Consider the following 24,804-nt stretch of genomic DNA (forward strand, 5'->3'; position numbering starts at 1 on the left):
ACCAGAATGTTAGAAGAAAATATACACCTTCATTTGTGGATATTTGCCAGTGTGTGTTTGTGTCAGCTTGTGAGAAAGAGAGCAAGTTTCATGAGAGAGAAAAATAAACAAATGGAGAGACAAAACTTTAAAAAGCCCTTCCACCAATTTTACATGTCTGTGTCCATTATCTAGTGGTGGAGTTCCATTCAGCCATGAAAACTGTTGTATAATGTCTTTTATAGCTTTGTCAAGTCTGAGAGAATTACTCAAGTAAAAACAGCTCCGTTTTAATGGAGAATAAAATCTGCGTGTGGAGTTTAAAAGACATCACCATTTACCATGTAGGCAAAATCTCATATACTGTCCAGTTGAATTATGGGAGGTGTAGGATACAGTGTTGTTGAAGCCTCTAATAATTTTTTTGATTTTTATCAATTCTTTTTTTTAATGCCCCAAACCTAAGTACAATACTAAATAAATCTCAAATTAATCAGCACAATAATCACTTATCACAGTCACTTGCTTGTTGTCATAGAAACGTAGGTGTGCACTCCTATATATAGCAGCCCTGTATAGACTTTTTAGAGAAAAACATTTGAAATACTTTCATCAATTTGACATTTTGACAATAGAACACTGTTAAAGGAAAATCATTTGAGGAATCCCAGGGAGGTGAGTGCTTAGAGGAGCTATTTGTAAGTTTTGCTATTGCTGCATAGCCAGTGTTAGCATTAACAGCTGTTTACTTACCAGTCTAGAAGAAACGTTGCGACTTCAGCATCAAACTTCATCCCTTTATTCGTCAACAGCTGTCTCCAACCGTGCAAAGCAACACCAATGTTTACTCGTCTCTATCACATCTTTTCTTCTACTGAAGTTAGCACGCTAACCAGCTGGTCGTCTCGTTTCATCATTTTCCGATAGTGTCTCATTGTAGCCTCCAATCTACCTTGAAGACACAGCCCTGCTCAGAGGGCGTATTATAACCTCTTGCCTTGTAAAGACAACAATGGCCGAAGCTCTTGTCAAGCGACAATCACCACCACCAACTCCCGGCAAGAATCGGTACTGTCCTAGCTAATTACTTTCCTCCCTTTTCCTCTGTTACATTGCTTAATCACATCATCACGTTACAACTTCTTTACCAGCACTATATTAACAACCTACATCACTAAATGTAGCTTTGATCCTCTAACACTTCGAGTCCTACATATCAACCCTAGCCCAAGCAAGACTGACGCCACACTAGAGCTTGTCCAGTGTACCACGACCCCACAACACAAACAGCTTCCATGTGGACCAACACTGCAAGTTTAATCCAAATACTGCAGGTATGTAGGTTGCAATATCAAAATTCATGCTGTGCCACTCTGTCAATCTTTTCACCGACTCAATCATTTTTTTTAAATAATAGAAAGAATTTGGATTTAAAAAAAAAAAAGAAGTGAAAATTTGAAATGATCCGACAAGCACATTTTAAACTCAAGAAAATGCTCTGTTGCACTGCTGCCTGAGCTGCACACCCATGACAAATTTCACTGAGCTATACCCAGTTGGTTGTATCTGACCTTTAGTGTACTTTACTGATCAGCTTCTGGCAAAACAACTTACAGCAGCTCCACACAATAAGTCTCTCTCCTCTGGGATACTTCTCTGAGATTTATGAGCTTCAGGCTGCATTTTTTTTTGTTTTGTGTCCAACCTACACACCAGATTTTGAAAGCAGTGTTGCGTAGCAAAGCAATGCGCTATAATGGCAAGTTTTTTCACAGGGCAGCTCCATTTATCGATTCATGATAACATTTCAGAGTTATGTCCATGCGCTGAAAACAGCCTTCACTTTCTCCCACCACCTTTGCTCAACGCTGAAAAAACACTAACTATGTTTTTATTTTTAGTTCTGTAAATGCATGGTTAGAGAGCTACATCTTATGAGCCTTCAACCAAGTGTTTTATTTTACATGGGCTCTGTTCTGCAACAGATCTCAACATGTTTGTTTTTTCTTCCTTGTGCATTGCATCCACTTTCACTGAACTCCTCCTCCAACTCCAACCTTTTGATTCCACAGTTCCCTTAAGAGTTATGGTCGACATGCATGTGAAAACTGCTGTAGATACTTTTGATTTATATTCCACTGCAACACTAGGCAGATGTATCAGACATGATCAGGCCATAATGAGTCTCACACGAGAGCAAGTCATACGAACAGATTGGTTCTTAAGTGGCACATACAAGTGATTTAAGGGAATCTGTCGCTCTCACCAGTTTTCTTATACTTGGATTTTTACTTACTACTTGGAGTGGTACAGACCTTTCATATGAGTCATGAACATATACACTGCCCTTCTATACAAAACATGTGACTGAGTTCATAATTATAGTGGCATCTGAATTTTGAGTTAATAATGACACTAAAATTGCTGTAATTAAAAATATCTATGACAGCATTAATGCAAAATTAATAGGGATGCCAGTATCACGTTTCTTTTGCTGCCGATACCAATACCGATCATCTATGAGTGAAGACGGCTGATCCCCAGCTGATACCGATCATTTTTGGCATGCATTGCAGATGGCGTACGTTAGATCAGTCTCACATACTTTGTAAAAAATTCCACACGGCCGAGATATTTTGTTTTGGTGGCCTATCGTGTGCCGGCGCATTGAAGAAGGTGGGACACTATACAGCACACAGTGCTTCTCTCAGCCGCAGACACCAGAGTCTTAACCACAGGTGATTGGTTTTAAGGTGATCGGTGACTAGAGGTATTAATTCCAATCTACCGATCACATATTTTTAATGAAAATCAGCCAATAATGATCGGCAGCCGATCAATCAGAGCATCCCTAATATTAATATTCTGTTTACCATATCATTGTCATCATGCCTTGCCAATTTATGAGAAATTTTTTTTTAGTATGATATTATTTTTATTGGTATATTTTAGCACAACTTACATTTTAGTAGGTGTAGGAAAATTCTCTCAGTCCAACAGCTGCATCAGGGTCTTCCTGCAGATCACTGTCCAGCATCCAGCGGTGTAACATCACCTTCTCTAGGCTGTACTGTTCTTTAGTCTAATATCTCAGTGACTGTCATCCCATTGGAGCTTTTATCTGCTCTCAACTGTCACAATACGGTGTCCAGGCAACAACCCTCGCCTCCATACAGCTTGTAGTGAAGCTTGTGTGGAACATCTGACACCTCTTATCCCCCCAGCACCTTTCCACCATCAGAGCAGGCGCTGCATTTCATATTATAACCTTTTCTGAAATCGACAGTTTGACAGGCCTTGTTCACGCATGCAGCAATTAGGCAGGTACGTGGAGATGAGAAAGAAATCAGTATTTTAATTACTCATGCTGTTTTTTGTTTTTTTTTCTTCAATTGCTTAAAAGTGCAACACCGAGAATGCCTTTCTTTTCTCACCCCTCTCTCTGACACCATTTTTTTTCTCACCACCATTGAATATCACATTTCAGAATAGCTACAGACTCTTTCTTAGTCATGGCAAGAAAAAACATTGCAATACCTTTCATTTTCAGTGTGTGGCTCTGTAAGAATGAGAGTCACTTCACATGTTTGACATGGAACAAGAATTATAAAACATAATCAGCGTCATTCAAAGAGTATTTATTTTTGGATAGTCTGTACCTTTTTAAGTGCAAAGCTATTTAATCTGGATACATTACAGCTGCAAACTATATGATACTTTAAGAGTGTAACAATGTAGAACAACTAGCTCAGTTCTTTTTAGACTGCCAGAGATAACAAACATTTCACATTATCTGATAGCTCAAAACTACGATGGAAAAACTGAATGTTTATGCAATGCACTTGAATTGAAATTATTTGTTCTTCAAAGTACTTGAAGTGTGGCACAGTTTGTTACTATAAGTTGACTGCAATCATTATGGCTACATTGCACATATATACAAATCCCCTCCCTCCCCTCGCTCACCTCACCTCCCTCTCTCTCTTATCACACTACTTCTTTTTGGAGTCCTGTTCATACTTGACGTCCTGGTAAGCAGTTTCCTCTGCCTCCATTTTTCAGACCATAATTTTGATTGATAATTATCGTTGGGGACATAATTCTGTTGAGCCACCCAGCAGAGTGAAAGACTAGTAGAATAAAATAGAAATGGTCTGTTGTTGGGTGCATTCGAGCGTAGCCACAACAAATGAATGGATAAATCTCTCAGAGCTGCACTCTGCTCTGCCGATTCAAAGAGACCAACTGCCAGTGCCGCAGAGAGGGGGGAGAATTTACCTGTCCGTGAATTCCTTTCTCTCTCCTGCAGCCTAACTTTATGGCCTTTGATTTCAAACAAAGAACTTGTGATTTATTCTCTGTTTCTCACTCTCTCTGTTTTTGTTTTGAGAAAACCTTCAAAGACTAGCTGTACCCTAAAGGATTATCAGGTTGATTTCCACCAGACCTAAACACCTTGACAACCCAAAGAGGGGCTTGGTTGGGACTGTTGATCAGCCATGATTGTCTCTTATAATGCACATATATGAGCTGCTAATGATAGCACATTTAACATATATTGTTATAGTGTGTGACAGTCCACCCATTGTGAACATCTTCAAATCAGATACCTAGAAGTATTAAGATCTGTCATTATGTACATGATGCACTGTGAATCTAGATGAGCTTTAAAATCAATTCTTACCAAACAATGAAATCTCACCATAAGGTCCATTTAGTAGCTGCTCTGGACTTCTTAATTGTATCAAAGGTCGTCCTTAGCAGATGGAATTAGCCCCATTTCTATGGAAATGTATTTGTCCATATTTCCATTTTTCTGAGCACCTAGAAAGATGTAAATGCATAAATATGACATGAATGTAGATTAGATTGTAATCTGCATGAGAAATAAAGAAAAAGGGAAAAAATGGTGCGTATAGTGATCATGTCTGTATGGGTCAAATTGATCACTATACGCACCATTTTTTTTCCCCAGTTTCCACTGTAAAGTATGTGTTTATATTCAAGATTTAGATCAGCAATATCAGTAACAATCCATCATACTGAACAGCTCATCATTTCATTTGTGAAATTGCCAGTCGATGTAAACACAAACTGATCAAAGACTCAACAGGTGTTGAAGATGTGTTTTCAGATTGATACCGCATTAAAAGGCTACCATTGAAAATGGTTGATTTGGGCTAAGAGGAAAATTACAGTAATCTGACAGTATAAATGTTGCCTTACTTGGCAAAAATGGCTTATTTGCATGTGGAATGGTGAAGCAATTAACAGCGGAAAATTTGGCACCTTTGCAGATTGATGTATATCATAATGATGAAGGTTGTCGTGCACATCAGAGAAAGTAAATAGACATTAAAATGGAAAAACTTGCAGTATAACATTTCAAATAAATGATTTAGACACATTTATACAGCAGAAGATGATCTTGTAAAATTCCTATTGAGGATTCCATGCACTCCTTCCATGAAGACAGGCGCTCTGCTGTATACATCAAACTGATGTTATGGTAATCACTTGTAGAAGATGCTTGCTTGTTAATAAACATGTTTTCTCACTTCATTATTTAATGCAAATTTAACAAATTCATCTGGGAATTATTTCAGCAAGAAAATGGTGTTTTCACAAAGTAAACTTCAGGTTGTTTCAAATAGATTTTTGTTCATACTGCAGGTTTTTTGTTTGTTTTTTTTTGCCTTATGATAATTGCTTACTGAAGGTCATAGCCAAGTACATAATGATACAAACATTGTATTACTCAGGCACAGAGGTATTTCCTGCACCAAGTTATTTACGTAGTAACTGATATTGAAACTTATAACCATTAAAAATTAAGGGTTGAAGATAACTTACATTAGATGGACCAAAACACAGTGTATCCAGTATAGAAGCGATGCACTAAATGTACACAGTCAGATGTATTTTTTCTGAAGAAGCTTTGCTCTTGAAATTCTTCCCTAAAGAATCCAGCACTAAGGGATTCAGCAGGGAGCACAGTAAACCTTGAGGGCTACACAGTACAGAACCCAGCAGATACGCAGCACTGAGTGAGGGGGTATACATAATACACAAGGAAATGGATGCCAAAGTCAAGCATGAGGACTATCATGAGCAAAGGAAAACTAGAACAGGAGGGGGCTGTGGTGTTGGAGGGAGTAAAATTATCAACACATACGGTAACCCTGGTGATTGGGTGAAAACTGTGTTACTATCTGCAGCAGGTTTGTGTTTAGAATGAAATCATCATCAAGAATGAGACTGTCAGTTTTCAAAGAGCACCTCATTTTCTTGATTGAGCGTGTTTTATGATTCAGTGACCTGTCAAAACTAAAGCAATGAATAATTTCAGTTTAGAGTGGATTGGTCTTGCTGATAAATGTGTAATTAATTCACGATGTCGTCCTTGGGAGGTTTTAAAAGTACTACGTCTCTGTTTCCATGTCAGCCTTGTGACAATCTCTTCTCAAAAAGGAAAAACCAGTCTTGGAAGACTGCCATTATGTTATGCAGTCGCTTGAAAAGTCTCAAAGGGGTTCTCCAGTAAAACTGAAATCTGCCTAGGACCACCAAACTCCTGCTTACATTGTTGAAGCTCCTCACTTCATCACAGGAAGTGAGCATCCTGTAACATCCTGTATAAAATCATTTTATTAACAGCTGTGGTCAATTAGCAGCTAACGCTAACTATTAGGCATGGCTAGAGGTTTGACTGATACAGTATGTTTTATCATGCTTTAGCATCGACAGATCAGGAGTAAGACCCAACAAATTCATAAAATTGAACAAATGACCGTTGAACTATTTATATATGTATTTGTTCCGTTTCGGCACCATTTGGCTCATTACCACCACCTACAGTATACAATCATTTGATATAGTGGGTCTGAAAAAAATCACTGTGATTGGCTGCTCCAGCAGAACACATATTGCAGTGATTTGTTGTTGCACGCACTGCTTCTTCCTTCGCTTAAAAATCACAAATTTTACATTGGATGAATCCAAGACGAAAATTTGGCTAGAGATCATGAAACTTTTTGAGTTGTTGAGTTGGCAGCCTTGTCTTAAGCTGCTGTTGACTAGCTAACATGTTAGCTAACTATTGCCTGTTTACACATTTAGAAAACACAGACCAATGGCAGTCTTCATTTGGAGTTTTGTTTCTGTCCACCTCCCTTTTTAGCTACTAAGTGCTCTACTATGTTCACCCGCTAGTCACTAACTTTGTTGTTTTTTGCTGTTTGGTGCTGGGCTCCTTGTATGTCTCACCACTGCTGAGTGGTGAGAATGAATCACAAAAGTAAAGCTGTTTGCCATAAAAGCAAAACAGTGAGCTGAAAAATGTGACAATACTTTGAAAGGCTGAGGGGAACTGCAGAGTTAGGCGATAATTCTCTGTGGCTTGTTCACATTACACATTCATTTGATCCATTGTTCATATAAAAATGTTGATTATTGCAGCCTGGTGCCAGTGGTGACTAAGCAAGAGTGTGTGTCTTACTTTAGATTAGAGGCTGTGGTGTATCTTTGTGACTAATGGCCCTGTCTTGCAACATCCTCCTGGAAGAAACTGAAGCTTGTTTTTGGTCCTTTGGTAACTAATCTCAACTGTTTAACATACATCTACATACTGTTTTAATCCCCATCTTTTTCACATCATGAAATGTATTTAATCCTGACCCCTCCACTCAAGAAAAGTTAGATGCATGCAAGTACATATCTTGGAAATTGTACAATTACTTGCGGTGTTGTCTTTTGGATCATGATACTTTATCTTCATGTTGGCACAGAACAGCCATTAATGCTATAGCCATTTGTCCTTGGCGGTCATAAAAAACAGAGCCCTATACACTGTGATTGGATCAGACAGTAGCTATTTGAAACATGCTCTATCAAATAATGCGTAGAATAGCATACCGAAATAAGAAAGTTGCTATCAGGCCTGTAGGCAGCTATTTTTTTCAATTTAAGAGCTCCTTGTACGCTTAGCTTTATACCTCTTTATATCTGTGGGAAAACTGTATCATATTGATTCAGAAACAAAATGCTGAATACACAGCACATACATTACATCACTGGGGCTCACAAGCTTGAATTGTTTTAAAAAGTACTTGGTTTTTAATAGTCAGGTTTTAAAGTGTTGAAAGTTTGATCAGCATATGTCACGGCCTATTTGAGTCACTAAATGTATAGGCTATATCCTGATTTGGAAAGAGTTAGTGACGGGGATTAATTTGTTTTAAAAATTAGATTCCATAACAGGAATGGAGGTATATGTTTGCTGATAAATGAGATGCGTTTATTCACATTGTGGTACTTGTCATTTAGTAAATTTCTCTGGGTGGGTTTGTGTGTTTCAGGTGCTGGGCAGTGCTGGAAATTGTTCCCCAGACATCGTTACCAGAGAGGTGGATGGCAGTTGAGACAACTCAGCGTGACTCCAGCAGCCCAGCTGTTCCTCATTCCTCCACCCCCTCTCTGCTGTACTCCAACATCTCACTAGAGGAGTGAGTCTTCCTCTCCTGCTTTGTGTCTTTCATCATAACCATCAGTCGTTTAACCACAAGCCTACCTCTGCAGCCTGTAAATTATTGCTGCCAAACATATTGTTAGACATTAAGACAAGGCATTTACATCTACAGTTGTATTCTTTACTGCGGCCTGCAGTGGACATTTGTCATTAGATAAGAATCTTTGCTGTAACACATATTTTGATTGAGTATTTAATCAGTTCCAATAGGAATTTGTAGGATTGTCTTTCTAGAAGACATCCATATGCATTTGAGAATTAATTTGAGGCATATTCACATTATTTTCAGAAAACTTCTTATGCAGGCACCTCTCTGCATGTAGTGTGTTGCTATGGCACAGCGTAGAGCAGCAATGCATTAAAACTTCAAACTTTAGCATTGTAGCTACTATATGGTGGCACAGTTAAAGGCACTATTTGTAAGTATTGCTATTGCTACATAGCAGCATTAGCATTAACAGCTGTTATTACCAATTTAGAGACGTTGCAAGTTCAGCATCAAACTTATTTCTCTCACCAAGAGCTGAGAGACAAGAAACCACGTTCTGTGGCAGAGAAGACTTACAAATACCCCCTTTAAGTACAGCAGGAGTTATGCAGTGATAAATACTGCACCAAACTGTGCGGTGCTTGTTTTTCCACTGTAATGTGAATAACTATTTTTGCCCTCATTGCCTACTTATTTAAGTTTTCACTTTATGAACCACACCACTGTTATTTTAATTAAGGGCCCAGACATTGAATACTGATGTTCAAAGGACTTTGCTATTACCTGATCAAATGAACCAAAATAAAACAGTTAATGCTCCAGAGGTCACATACAACAACTGTGTGGTTGATGGGCATAAGGCCTTACATGATCTTGGGACTAAGCCAAACCACTGATATTGGGTTGTCCAGAACACAGCTGTAAGGCAAAATGATATTTTTCTCAATAGAAAATCCTGTGCTTCTGATGAAATGCCACTCAAAGTCAAACCATCTGTCATCAGAAATGTTTATGATTTAGGTCAAAAGTTCAGTCATACAGCAATTGACAGAGATTGTCAACTTAAGGTCTACTTACGTGCTCGTTGTGGAGCTTTCAAACATATCACACAATCTTCATTAGCAGATGCTTTATCTTGAAAACAGCAGTGGACAAAACATTTGAAAACTCAGTTTCCACTGACTCATTTGTTTGTTTTGGAGTTTAAATTGTTAAAGGGATTAAAGGCAGATTCAATAAAAGGTGGTGCAGAGGATAGTGATGAACCATAGCCTATCAAAGCTACTATTCCAAATGATCCTCCATTATCTAAGTAAAATGACATATTATCAAATAACATCCAGTGATATCAGGCCAGTCCTTAAATAATTTGGCAGGCATGGAGCTATATTCTGTGCCATTACATCATCCACACCCACGCTTAGACCATAAAAACAGCAGCAGGTTTCCATTTCTGATGCAAAGTTAGCTTTTTGTCATCAGAATCGTACAGTATGCTATTACACTGTAGCCCAAAGGTGACAGCAATGATACATCAGCAGGGAAGTGTGTGAATGTGCACAATTAGCAGCTCTTGTACTGAATATGTAATTGTTTCAAAGCATCCTTGAATTGTAATAGCTCCCTGGCTCAGGCCGTCCCTTCCCATTAATTCTTCCTTCATTCCTCTGATTTGCAGAACAACCGTTTTTCATTCTGATTGCTTGGCATGAATTTTTATTTCTGTTATCCCCCCCCCGCCCCCCCCCACCCCCACTTCCACCCCTACCCATCACTGTTCATTGTTCATCTCTTTAAAAAGCAGAGCCTCTGTGACCCACATGGCTAATACAACCTCTGTGACAGGTACTCTGCTCTCTCTGCCGGTCAGAGCTGTGGCTTCCATAGAACAACATTGCCCCCTAGTGGAAAATTCATATTTTTATATATATTTATCTGGTGAGGAGCACATGGTTGTTATACTGCCTCAAATCCCAATCCTTCAACCTTGTTCCCCTCATCTTTTGAGTTTTTATGTTTTTTTAAAGCCATGTTAGGATGAAGGGGGTAATAACAAAAATGAAAGTGAGGACAGGGGATTTTTCAGTCTCTCCATCAGCCTCATGTCTTCTGTCAGTGGGATCAGGAACAGCAATTTGCTTTTAGACATCCTGCAGTTTTCTAAACACTTGGGATTCTTGGGGAGCATCACTGCTCAGGTAAAGGTGATTGGGGAGATGGCCAAAATTGCATGGAAAATATAACTGGATGATTTTGTCCACCTTGTTGCTGAGTCCAAGTATAGATAGGTTGTGTAGGGTTGTTGTCAACACTGCGTTAGTCCAGTCCAGGGCTCTCATTTATCAAATCATGAATATAACAAGGTCTAAATATGTGCACAGAAGCTGTTGGTAACATCCTACTACATGTTATGAACAATGAGAAATCTCACCTGTTCTACATCCATTTGCTTGTGCACATACAGGCTCATTTACATACAGAAACACCCCCAGAATGCCTCATAAGGTCAACACATCCCTTTGAAAGCCCTGGTGGCCCTGCTGTGGGAGGATGAAAAGCATCACAGACAGTGCAGTTAAGATCCTGTAGTGCTCCAGGAGAAGGAGTGAGAAAAAAGCTTCCCATCATGCATCGAGACAGGACACAAGTCTGTTCATGTTCATTGTTACTGATGTCATTGTAATTACACTGTGACCACATTTCCACGATTTACACACTTCATTTGTTGTGATACAATCTGCTCTTATGAGCGTACGCAGTTACACCGTGACTGATGTGCTGAGCACAATTGTCAAAAGGCTTAATTGAAACTGCTGCCTACTACACCTGATTATGCCCAAGGCTGCCACTGTACTAATGAAATCCAGCTAAACCGTAATGTCTTATTGGACACTTTCACAAGTGGCTTGTCCAACAAAGACACAGCATGGAGACCAATCAAAAATGATTCATATTATGCAAAAGATTACAAATCTCTTTTAAATAGCTTTTTAATTGTTGAGTGTTTACAGCATTATAGGATATACAGCTGGCTATGTCAAAATTAATGAAATGCTTCTAATTGCATTATTATTATTCTTATTAACTATTGATTAGATAGACAATTAATTGTCATTAATTGATCCTTCATGAGTTAGTGAAACTAAGTCCAAACCAACACCAAAGCCAAATTACTGTCAAAGAGGTAGTTGAATAGGATATCTTCTCTGACATCTTTGTAGTCCTACTGATATAATAATGATAATACAAAAGGGTTGGGAGCAAATTGTGCTTTTTCAAAGACAACATCTAGAGGATCATTTTGGTTGAAATTTTGTTTGTTTCACTTTACAAATAAGAATAAGAATAAGAGTAGTAAATGTGCGATTCTGATGTTGGTAATGTTGGTAGTCTGTCTTCACTTAATTTCATCTCCTTTGATGGGCCTGAACATTTCCTTGCAGCTAGTCTTGCTTTTGGAGTTTTTATCCTACTCTGAGCAGTGAGAGGGGATTTTAATTTTGTCTCTTTAAGTAGTCTGTGTCAAAAAGCTGTGCAAAATTTAAATAAAGTCAAATTCAATGACTGGCAAAAAGCAAAAACTGCAAACAGAAATAAACTTGCACAATCCATTTCTTCTCTCATTTGGAAATATAATTGATGTCAAACACTTTAAAAATATATATTGCCTGGAATGGTCTTCATTCTGCTCAAAGTCATGCATCGTTTGTTTCAGTCATGCGAGAGATGTCACTGAATCTAGTATGATGAGTGGATCAAGGCTGAGGCTGATAAAAGGAAATACTTCGCTCACTTACACACACACACACACACACACACACACAGGAAACTTGCTGCAATAAGTCATCTCACTTTTATGAATACCTGAAAGTACAAAACCAAAGAGAGTGAAAGGTTTCATATATTATGATCAATCATCAATATTATGATGATACTTTTTGGGAGTGGAAGGAATACTGGTAATAAAATACTGTTAATAATGACCGTACAATTTAGAATAGCAATAATCAAGATTATAGTTTTTGCCATAATAATACAGCCACAGTGTTAGTTGTTACTTTCATTTTATTTCTTCTGCCTTCAGTCTTTCTCCTTTTTATGCTCCTTTTTATTCAGAGCTTCCAACATGCTTAAGTGACAGAAAAAGAAATAAAGTGAAAAATCAAAAATATCAATTTTAATGTGCATGTTTCCTCTGCCAAAGGGCCTTGGTATCCAGTCCCGTTCTCCCTCACCTTTTGCAGAAAAATAGGTTGTCAGTCTGTCTTTCTTATAAACTGAAGGACCTGGAGAAAAATACATCAAATCAGAATTTAAAATAAGAGTGCTTTTGACAGCAGAGTACACATGGCATCTCTCATAGTTTCAGCGCCAAGGTTAGACTATGAAAGCGCACGGCACTGTCCTGTGAGTGTGTCCACTCCTGTGAGAGCTGTAACCTTATCCTTGTTCATCAGAATGGATGAGGGGAAGCCATCCATGCTTTCATTCAGGGCACTCAGGTGAATACAGGTGTCAGATGTGCCAGCTTGGGACTTTGCACAGTCTGAGAGGCATGCAGCAAAAAGCTCTTCTCAGAGGTCAAACAGTGAGTCAGCACCTTGCCTCAGGACAGCTAGCTGTCATCAGCGCATAGCAACAGGTGGAAGACTTAGCAGCCCATATTGCCATGAATATTTCTATATAAAGCTGAAGTTAATTGCTTATGCTACTTCATGCTGATCATCAGACTGGCAACTGAAATTAGGGAATCAGAAATCTGTCAAGCGTTGGATTTCTCCACATAAGTGTTGTATTTTTATAGCCAAAAATAATAGAACAAAGGTGTAACGTCAGCTGCTAAGATTAGCAAGACTAGTTAACTTGCTATCTACAGTACTAAGCTACCAAGACTTCAGCCAAGAGTTAGCATACAATTAGCTGAACATATTTTTCTGGAGTCACAGGTTAAGTTAGAAAAATCCCTGTTCAGGACTGACATCCACAGCAACATGGAAGCCAATGTAACTCCAGTCCCACATGCTATATCAGAGTTAACAGACCTGTGCTCCTCTTAACTGGTTTTAAGGGGATTTGTCTATGATGGCTTTGTTACTCATCAGTTTGTCCTTTTCTTATGCGATAGTTTGACAAATACTAACAATAAAGCAAATGTGACCTTTATATTGCTTGTCCAAGTAAAACATCTTTACTTCTTTACTTGCCCTAAATGGCAAGTGAAATTTTTATTTTTGCCTTTTTTTTTTCTTTAGTCAGGATCATTTTTCTAAGTTTTAAGCCCTAAGATGCAACTGATTTTGTGTGTGTGTGTGTGTGTGTGTGTGTGTGTGTGTGTGTGTGTGTGTGTCATCATCTACTGGTGAGGATGCTGTGAGCTTTACCCTTGGATCTTTTTTGCACCATAAGAAGGCCCTTTACAGTTTTCTTGTTCTCCTATGAGTCTGCTGGAGAGGGCGTTTTTAATGAATCCATTTAATGTTAGTTAGCTAGCTACAGTTAATAAAATCTATCAGCAACAGTTTATTTTCTTCAGTCAGCAAGTTAGCTTTGTCTACTTCTGTCTTCTGTTAAAAACCCTCAGTTTCAAAAAGTACACTGAATTTTAAAGTAGTATATCTGCCTCCATGACTATTGTAAATGTGCAAGTTGCAAATGTGTTACACTGGAAAGCTCAACAGTATTTAAAGGCGTAGCGAAGGGTCAATTGCTGACTAACATTTCCTTAAACTGAGGATGTTGTTCTCAGTGGCAGCAGCCTCAGTGGAGAAAAGACATGGTAAAATGCAGACAGAGGAATCTCCCTCTCCAGTGTGATAAACCCACTCTCCTTCTTGTCATCACAGCTGCTCATCACATAAACCCACACAACTGGTCCCCTGAAAACTCTGCAATTATGAAGTTATTTATACAGTCTGCTGATAGCTGCCCTCTTCATCCTGTTTGTCAGTCAGTTCTCAGTAGTTTCACACCCAGTTGGTCTATCACAGAAAGCAGTGCTTTGGCATGTGCATAACATCATCACGTTGGAGCACAAACACACACACACACATCTCACATCTCTTGCTTTTCCATTTGTATCTGAAAATGGAACATTTGCCGATATTCCTGAAGCTTTTTTTTTTTTTTTCCTTTTCACAGCGTTTGCTCAAAGCCGGCGACAAAAGCTGTTTCCTGACTGTATGAGGCTTATTAGCTTTGGTGATTTGAAACACCATAAATGATGCATACAGTGTTGTGTCTTTGCTGTTGCTTGTCCTCTTAATTAGTTTTGTCTCCCTGATCCCCCTGCTGTGACTCAGCATGTCACAGCCCATGCAGACTATAAAACCCACTGGCTGAGCAGCCGCTGCGGTACGGCAGCTGAAGAGGAAGAGAGTGAAAGAGAAGGAAAGGAATTAAAGACTGAGGCAGATGTGAGATATTGCTGGGATGTTGTTAATTCAGATCCCATTAGATGCTTCATGAAGCAATACCTAACATTATGCTTTGTGGAAAAAATACAATAACAGTCGCTGTCACACCCGTACACACATACTCACTCAATGTCTTAGAGAGTTTAGTAGATTAACACTAGTAGGAATAATTCTCTGAGGATTTTCTGAAACTTTTTGCAAAAAATAAACCTATTGTTGATTCCTTCTCTGTGGTTCTAGTTTCTTACCTGTAAACGACAGTATTTTTAATATTATCTGGCAAAGGGATGCTCAGTAATAAAAACATGGAATAATTTTATACTTCATAACTCTAACATTTCATTATCTTACAACCCTCCTGTTCAGTTAATGTGCTATTCAACGCATTATATTGAACCCCTGGCTTTTTACAGAAGGTGAGAGAAGCTGTGGATACAATTATTATTTTAATCCTTTCATCTCATGATCGGTGGTTAATAGTCTTTTTATCTGAGGATAACAAATTTATTTACGTGATAATATATTAATAATCTTGTTATCTAAAGGAATAACTGTAATATTCCTATGGTACTAAGTAAGCATTTGGATGTGGCCTATATTGTGTATTAGATGAAAACTATAAACTCAGCTACCAGTCTAGTAGCGACACTGAGCCAAACTAATGTTATCTGATACAGTGTTATAACCTTTGTGAAGTTTATAATCTTTCACTTTGTTGAAGTTTTAAAGATGTGTTAATTCAACTTAATGGACGTTTTGGGGGTTAGAGTTTGTGGTGATGTTGAACTGTATTGTGTTTGTATTATCTAATCACTGTCATTGATATAAATGCGAGGTGCAGTATGAGTTTCAAGTCGTATCAAAACTGGAGACCATCTTGCGGTGATGTCACACCGGCCACAACACCAGTCAGTATGTTGACATTCTCGATCAGATATCTCGTCAAAAACCAAAATATCGGACAAATGAAAAGGAAATGATCTGATGATGGTGCCACAGGAGCATTCTGGGAATTTTATGGCAATCCCATATTAGCTGTTGAGACATTTCAATCTAAATCAGTAATGTCACCTCTTTGTGGCACGAGATGAAAAGTCAGGAGATCACCAAAGTCATTAGGATACATCTTCTTGAGACTATGAATGTCTGTGCAAAATGTAATGGCTATTTATTGAATATTTGTCCAGTTACTTCTCTCCAACCAAACTATTGGACTAACTAACCAAAATTTGTGTTATGAGCTCAATACACGTCATTGTGCGCCCTTCACCAAATCCAAGGCCATTTAATTTTTTAGCCATGATAGGGGTGTGGTTTTACCGATGGCATTGTTGGCCAGACTAAACAATATCTAAGCAGCTGTAGGAAGGATTGTCATGAAAGCCTCAGGGCTTATCCTCTACGAAGCATCAGTATCAGTATACCAAATTCTACAGCAGTCTGACCAGTAGTTGTATAGACTGTTGTGGGTTAAAGTTTTGGAATGACTGATTCACCTTCATATGTGTACAATGATGTTATCATGATATTTATTTGGTCATTTTGCCCAGCCCTTGTGAGTGAGCAATAAAACCATGCACCCATGCAGGACACACTGGCTGTGTAACAGATGTCATCCACACACTGTGCACCAGTGCTGTTTGCATCATAAGCTCATGTTTCGTTTTGTTTTTCTTTTACTTCATCTCCTTTCACTTCTTCTCACTTCCTGTTCCAGTGAAGATTTTGGTTGTGTTCATTTGGCTGCAACGGAAAACAGGGGAAAGAAGTAATGAAACCTACAACACATTAAAGCAGGAGCAGACAAATGGCCAAAATTAAAGTTAAAATGGAAACACTGATTCATAGTTTTAGCCCTGGCCTGCCATATGTTTTACTACCATTTGTGCCTCATTTAATATTAAGGACAATATATCCCGCACTGTAGTATTCTTGTATCTCCCCAGGAGATCCCTCTGCAGCCTGGGAGCTGGCCGGCTACCAGAGAAAGAGAGAGATACAGGCTCTATATACTATATATATCAGTGTTAATGAAGATTAATTCATGTAGAGGGCAGCCTTTTATAAATGATGATTACTGTGGTAAATGTAAAGGAACAGAGAGATTTTGTATAAAACCAAACTTTAGCCTTGTGATTGAATTGAATACAGTGGATACATAAAGTATTCAGACCCCTTCACTTTTTCCAGACTTTGTGTTGTGGATTTAATTTGGATAAAACTGACATTTTTGCCCATCAGTCTGCACTCAATAACCCATGATGACAAACATCTTCCAGAATTTTTTACAAATGTATTAAAAATCACAGACTGAAATCTGTCATTTACAAAAGTATGCAGACCCTTACTGTGGTAGAGTGCAAACTCTTTGCTTTAATTATCCTTGAGATGTGTGTAGAACTTGATTAGAGGCATTATAGCATTATATAAAACCTACTCACACCCCACAAGCCTACACAAGGCTCAGCTCAGCAGGGATTATAACATAACACATTGCCAGAGCCAGGTTTTGCCATTTTAACATTTAGAGAAAATACTGCAGGTTTGAGTGTGCAGTTTTGTGATTTTGTTGTTTTCCTATAACCCAACTCTAACTCACTGTAAATAGGCTGCACAAAAATCTAACTGCACTTCTGTAGTGGTTTAACAAGCCCTCATTTGCTCCCTCTCTGCACTTCCTCCGGAGGGGAATCCCTCTCGCTGTGTTATGTGATGTTCCACTTCTCCAAAACTAAAGTGGACTTCTGTGAGATGAACCCTCCGAGGGCGGAGGCAGCAAGTGAACAAGGATGTAGTTTCTCAAGCCACATAAACTACTCAACATTTATTTCATGGTTGTGAGAACCAGTTTCTGTTAATAGTAACACATTTTTATGATTTTACATTATGTGTTTGTGTGTGTTGTAAGCCACTCTCATTGTGTCACTCCTATTGTTTTTTTGCTTTTTTCTTCAAAAAATAAAAGTTCACCACCTTTGGAAATAGGGAGGAAATCTCCCATTAATTAGGTGTTGCTCTCTGATTCAATTGCTCTGTTGAAATGAACATGTTTTACACAATTTTCTGGAAATGCGACATGGTAACCATGTTTAATGACAGAATTATGACGTGAATTATTTGTTCAGTATTTTATGTCTCCATTTGAACTGACACACTGACACTGACATGTGAATGGCAGAGAGCAAAGACAACAACAATGTTAAAAGAGGAATAAGTTGTCAGTGTGCTGCAGGTGAAGTGGCATTACAGCTGTTTAACATCAGCTTCTGCTTGGCTAAAGATTTGCTTTGCTCAGTGATTCAGTAGTGCCCGAGGGAGGAAAGACAGATAAACTACCTTTTCTCTTCTCTTGTATGTGTTTGTATCCCCCTCAGGTCTGAGAAAGCAGGAGAGATTGCAACCATTCCACTGACTAAGGTAAGACTCCACACTCAGGTAGGTGTTTTAACCTTTGTCATTTTTACATCACATAAATACCAGGGAATTCCCCCACAGACAGTGGAGCTACTCAAGACTCTCACGTGAGTGGGGAATTGTCTTCTAGAGCAAAAGCACGTAGATATCCTATGTATGTGAAAGGTGTAGCAGTGTTTCAGTTTCATTATGGACATATAGAGCTACTGTGGGTGAGAGAAATCAAATAAATGTCTTTTTTTCCCTTCTTTTTTAAAAAAAAAACACTGTTTTCTTCCTGAACTCTCATGGGGCCCACTTGAAAACTATTTTTGTCCCTTGACTTAACGATGTGAGTCAGCTTGGAGAAGACTGTTTGGCCAACTGGGTGTCCTTAGCACCTCAGGAGCTGTGGTGCATACAAGACAGGTGGTTCTGAGGGTGGTGATGCTGGAGGAGGAGGATGGAGTCAGTTTGGACTGAGTGCTTACACACCGCTTGCAGCAGAAACCCCTCTGTTTATTAATGGACAAACAATGAAAAAAAAGGCATAATTAATGGCACAAACAGAAGAACGGAAGGCTGATGGGCTGAGAAGAGAAGCCACATAGACCAACCCACAAAGGGTCATAGGATCTGGTGTCTTCACTCTAACCTAAACCCACACCAAAATGAAACCTAACAGGACTGGCACATATAATCACATATAACATTTTATCAGCTGAACTGATGGTAAGCCTATTGGGGAAAAAATCAGGTCTCAGGTGATTAATGTAACAACAATGACCCTCTTTGTCTCCACTTTATGACCATCACAATGATGTCTGCAGTAATGGTAACAAAAGGAAATGTAGTGCAGAAATAATAATAAAAACCAATACCAGGCTACATCTAAATGCTATAGAGTCATGGATATTTCACTAGCAGGCCTACACTGCAAAGTGTTTGGTGTCAAGCTGCCATGATAATATCTGTAAACTAACTAACTATTTACCAGTGTAGTGGGTAGTAAAAATACAGGATGTATGATTAAGGAATGAAGGAGATTAAGGACCAATTATGTTGGTATGATTTAACAACTGATCTACAACTACTATTATACTTTTACTGTGCAACAACACATTTTTGATTAACTTACAATATTTGAGCTTAAATATTTAAATCTTAAAACGATGAGGTGCTCAAATATTTGTTTCCACTGTGTGTGTATGTGTCATGACCAATAATGGTTATCATTCTGGTGAGAATCGATCTGTAAACCATCTGAAAACTCTTAAGAGTCAAACCCCATACGCAAATGCAATACATATATTGAATTTCCATATATAATAGAAATATATATGAACATGTAAAATAATGCACAAAAGTTATATACAAAACCCATTAGAAATTGGAAAACGTTCATATATTGACATATATGTCTAGCCCATACAAATATGTATGTTTATGTATTTATGCTTATGTTGTGGACATATGTTACATAAATGTACATCCCAAAGCCTGTCAATATATGTTGATATTATATACAGTGGATTCCAAAAGTCTGAGACCATTTTTCCACAATGGGAAGATAGACATGTTTTAAATTGATGGGAAATTAATAAGAAAAACATATATAAGCATGTAGAATTTTCATATATATGTTGTTTTAATAAACTTGCATATATGAATTAAATATATTTTTTAATATATGCACATATATGTTATAAACTTATGTCTTCATATATTCAGAGGATGTATATGTGATAATAATATGTCACCTGATAGGTGACATACTGTATATGGCAGCATCACCGATGCTGTACCACAGTGAATACACCATATTGATATTTCCTAGTCACAGTATGCTCAGGCTGCATGTGAAACTACTGCAATGCCTACACTACGCACCAACTGACTAAAGAGTCGCTGTACAATAGATAGTATATGGTATGTGCAGCACATGCAGGGCCAGATAATGGTTTGTGGTGAAACCATTATCTGGCGAGATGTGATCTGAGTGCGTTCGCATTCAATTATACATGAAACAGTGCTTCTAGCTAACAAGTCCCCCAGCTAACAACTTACTTGGATGGTAAATGGAAACATGCAGCAATTAGCTGTAGTGGCTGGCTGGGCCTGGCTGACAAACTAATTGGTAGTCAGAGAGTGCACACTGGGGCTGGCCTGGCCTGATCTCGCTCAGGGCAACGCTGTGTAAGATTTTTATGTAAAAATCCACACATCTTATCAACTAACTCCAAAATGGGACTCGGGCCCACACATGCTTTACAAATTCACCCTCAGACTCTCTGGTGCAGATAGAGTCCAAGTTAATTGTGTCTGTCATGAAACTAAACTTTATGCAGTTGAACAGCTACAAGTCAGCAGGTCTTCATTCCAACTGAAGTTGTGATTTCAGTGATGAGCACAACTTTAATCAGGAAGCTAATCAGTGAAAAACATTAGGCCAGAACAATAACCTGTATAATGACACACAGTCTTGTGTCATTTTAACACATAAAACATGTTTTACAATTAATTCCAATATAGTGAATTATCATAGCAGCAACATACTGTTAAAATGTATTCCTATCAGTGTAAAGACTTAGGTGCTAAAGTATGAAAAAACATGCCTCCCTTCTTCTTTGTGTCCTCATTTTTAATCTCCACCATCGTCCATCACCCTCCCCACCAACCCATGCAGATTATTAATGAACGTTACAGGGCATACTCCTGGGTGGCTGAGCTGATCCAGGTGTTTATAGCCATCAGCGTCACTGTGTCCTTCCTGGTGATGGGATCTGCCATGAAACACACAAGTAAGTTTACGCCTGTCTGAGTGTCATTCAATAACTCACTCTGCTCCTCTGTTACACTTGACGTTGCTACCACAGAGACAATTTGGATTCAAAGAAAATTGTTGTTTTACTTTAATGTGCTAGACAGTAGATGGGCTGGTAATGTAGATGATTATGAATGTTTGCATTGACTGGTTGTGTTTTCCTCCAGTTGATGGTCTGGTGAGCTCGATGTGGAGCAGACGACTGGAGTGGCTGTCTAAAGCCTGGGAGCGAAACCTACCAAACAAACAGCACGTCTGCTCAGCACGAAGGTGAGGGGTGACAATAGATAAGAGGGGAGAGAAGCCTTAGTGTTTCATTTGGTGGAGCCTTTAAAGGATGAAAAATGTGGCCTGATGTGATGGTTAATGTCACAAACTGTCAGGAAATTAGAGGGAGCTCACACCATCTTAAGGGTCAGTGTGCCAGGCTCAACATCAGCCGGTGATACACAAAATTTTGTGTACATTTCTGAACAGAAGCTGATTGTTTAACCTTTCTTAAATAACTTTTTATTTTGAATGAGATTTTTTTTATCATTATCATGGCATTATCATTAGATGTGCATGGTTACTGTATGACTTTCAAAACACCACGTGGCGCTATATGGATGTGTTCAAAGAAAAGAACTGGAACTGACACACCAACATGGAATACAGTCATTATTAATGGTGTTAGTTACACCTATGGTCATGTTCAAATGATATCCATGATGAAGGCATGTAGAATGGAGCAGATAGTTTCTGCATGTCAAGCAGTTTAAAGGCTCCACACCTACACAGGTTTTTTCACTCATTCCTCCACTTAGACCTCAGGACTGTGTGGGTGTGAACAGACCAGGCTGGACTGATATCTCCCTCACTCTCCTATTCACTTATGTGGCATGTTCTCATTTGCCTCTTGTAGTTTCTGTTCAATGTTGAAATAGCGTCAAAACATCCTGTATGTCTCTCTAAGATGCATGCATTATGTTTCAAAGTGTAACTACAGTCAGTCTTTGGTCTTTCGAAGTAACCTTTACAGGGTGTGTCTCCTTTGATAATGGCAGCTGATGTTACACTGAAATTAGCTGTTGTTAACTTAAAAAACACAATGAGAAGTGGTACCAGTGATTTCAACATGTTCAGTCATACAGTAGTTGTTATCTGATCCCCGATCAGTGGAGCCACTGAATGATCATTACATGAGTGAAAGAGTGGAATGAAGGAGAGCCTGTGAACATCATTCTATATTAAGGCATAAAAATGTCAAAAAACGTTATAGGACAGTAAGGCATGAAGTTGCCAAAAAAAGTCATTGTATAGTAAGGAATGAAGATGCCAAAAAAATTGAAAATCATCATAATATCGAAGGGATAAAGATGTCAAAAATCATCATTGTATAGTAAGGCATGAAACGTCGTAGGATCGTAAGGCATAAAAAGAATCAAAAATCGTCATAATATAGTAAGGCATGAAAACATCAAAAGATGACATAGTATAGTAAGGCATTAAAATGTCAAAAATTATCAGTAAGGCAGAAAAATGTCAAAAAAACATCATTGTACTGTATATTAAGAAATAAAATGTCACAGAATAGTAAGGCATAAAAATGCCAAAAAACGTTATAGTATAGTAAGGCATAAAACGTCATAGTATAATATGGCAAATTAAATTCTAAAATCATCATAGTGTAGTAAAGCATGAAAACATCAAAAGATGTCTTAGAATAGTAAGGCATAAAAATGTCATAAAACAACATAGCATAGTAAGGCATGAAACGACATAGGATCGTGAGGCAAAAAAAAAGGCATAAAGATGCCAAAAAAGTCATGGTATTGTAAGGCATAAAATGTCACAGTATAGTACAGCATAAAACGTCATCGTATATTATGACATAAAATAATCAAAAAATGTCATAGTATAGTAAGGCATAAAACGTCATTGTATAGTAAGGCATAAAAACGTCAAAAAACATCATAGTATAGTAAGGCTGAAAAATGTAAAAAAAACGTCATAGAATAGTATGGCGAAAAAATGACAAAAAACATCATAGTATAATAAGGCGTATAAACGTCATAGTATAGTATGTCTGAAGAATGTCAAAAAACGTCATAGTATAGTATGACAAAAAAATGGCAAAAAAGGTCATAGTATAGTAAGGCATATAAACCTCATAGTATAGTAAGGCAAAAAAATGTCAAAAAACGTCATAGTATAGTATGGCAAAAAAATGTTAAAAAAACGTCATAGTATAGTATGGTAAAAAAATGGCAAAAAATGTATAGTATAATAAGGCGTATAAACGTCATAGTATAGTATGGCAAAAAGATGGCAAAAACATCATAGTATAGTAAGGCTTATAAACATCATAGTAGAGTGAGGCTAAAAAATGTCAAAAAACGTCATAGTATATTAAGGCTAAAAAATGTCAAAAAAACATCATAGAATAGTATGGCAAAAAAATGGCAAAAAAACATCATACTATGATAAGGCGTATAAACGTCATAGTATAGTATGGCAAAAAGATGGCAAAAACATCATAATATAGTATGGCAAAAAAATGTCAAAAAAACGTCATAGTATAGTATGGCAAAAAATGTTAAAAAAAAGTCATAATATAGTATGGCAAAAAAATGTCAAAAATCATCTTAGTCTAGTAAGGCGTATAAACATCATAATAGAGTGAGGCTAAAAAATGTCAAAAAACGTCATAGTATAGTATGGCAAAAAAATGTAAAAAAACATCATAGTATATTAAGGTGTATAAACGTCATAGTATAGTAAGGCACAAAAATCATCTTAGTCTAGTAAGGCGTATAAACATCATAATAGAGTGAGGCTAAAAAATGTCAAAAAACGTCATAGTATAGTATGGCAAAAAAATGTCAAAAAACATCATAGTATAGTAAGGCGTATGAACGTCATAGTATAGTATGGCAAGAAAAATGGCAAAAAACGTCATAGTATAGTAAGGCAAATAAATGTCATAAAACGTCATGGTATATTATGGCAAAAAATTTCAAAAAACGTCATAGTATAGTATGGCAAAAAATGTCAAAAAATGTCATAGTATAGTATGGCGAAAAAATGTCAAAAAACATCATAATATAGTAAGGCGTATAAAAGTCATAGTATAGTATGGCAAAAAAATGTCAAAAAACGTCATAGTATAGTATGGCAAAAAATGTCAAAAAACGTCATAGTATAGTATGGCAAAAAATGTCAAAAAATGTCATACTATAGTATGGCGAAAAAATGTCAAAAAGCATCATAGTATAGTAAGGCGTATAAACGTCATAGTATAGTGAGGCAAAAAAATGTCAAAAAACGTCATAGTATAGTATGGCGAAAAAATGTCAAAAAACATCATAGTATATTAAGGCGTATAAACGTCATAGTATAGTATGGCAAAAAAATGTCAAAAAACGTCATAGTATAGTATGGCAAAAAATTTCAAAAAACGTCACAGTATAGTAAGGCAAAAAAATGTCAAAAAACGTCATAGTATAGTATGGCAAAAAATGTCAAAAAATGTCATAGTATAGTATGGCGAAAAAATGTCAAAAAGCATCATAGTATAGTAAGGCGTATAAACGTCATAGTATAGTGAGGCAAAAAAATGTCAAAAAACGTCATAGTATAGTATGGCAAAAAATGTCAAAAAATGTCATAGTATAGTATGGCGAAAAAATGTCAAAAA

At 37.6% G+C, this 24,804-nt stretch overlaps 1 protein-coding gene across 1 annotated transcript in view; it reads left to right on the forward strand.

The window, feature by feature from the left end:
- The window catches only part of LOC111231910, a 95,395-nt gene that overhangs the window by 50,034 nt on the left and 20,557 nt on the right, over positions 1-24,804 (forward strand). The window contains exons 14-17 of the mRNA XM_022759182.1: positions 8,337-8,483; positions 18,283-18,325; positions 20,988-21,102; positions 21,293-21,395. Coding sequence (XP_022614903.1) covers positions 8,337-8,483; positions 18,283-18,325; positions 20,988-21,102; positions 21,293-21,395 — 408 coding nt within the window. The remainder of the gene's footprint in view (positions 1-8,336; positions 8,484-18,282; positions 18,326-20,987; positions 21,103-21,292; positions 21,396-24,804) is intronic.

This window comes from Seriola dumerili, unplaced genomic scaffold (assembly GCF_002260705.1).
Source record: "Seriola dumerili isolate Sdu_G_001 unplaced genomic scaffold, Sdu_1.0 BDQW01000321.1, whole genome shotgun sequence".
NCBI lineage: Eukaryota > Metazoa > Chordata > Actinopteri > Carangiformes > Carangidae > Seriola > Seriola dumerili.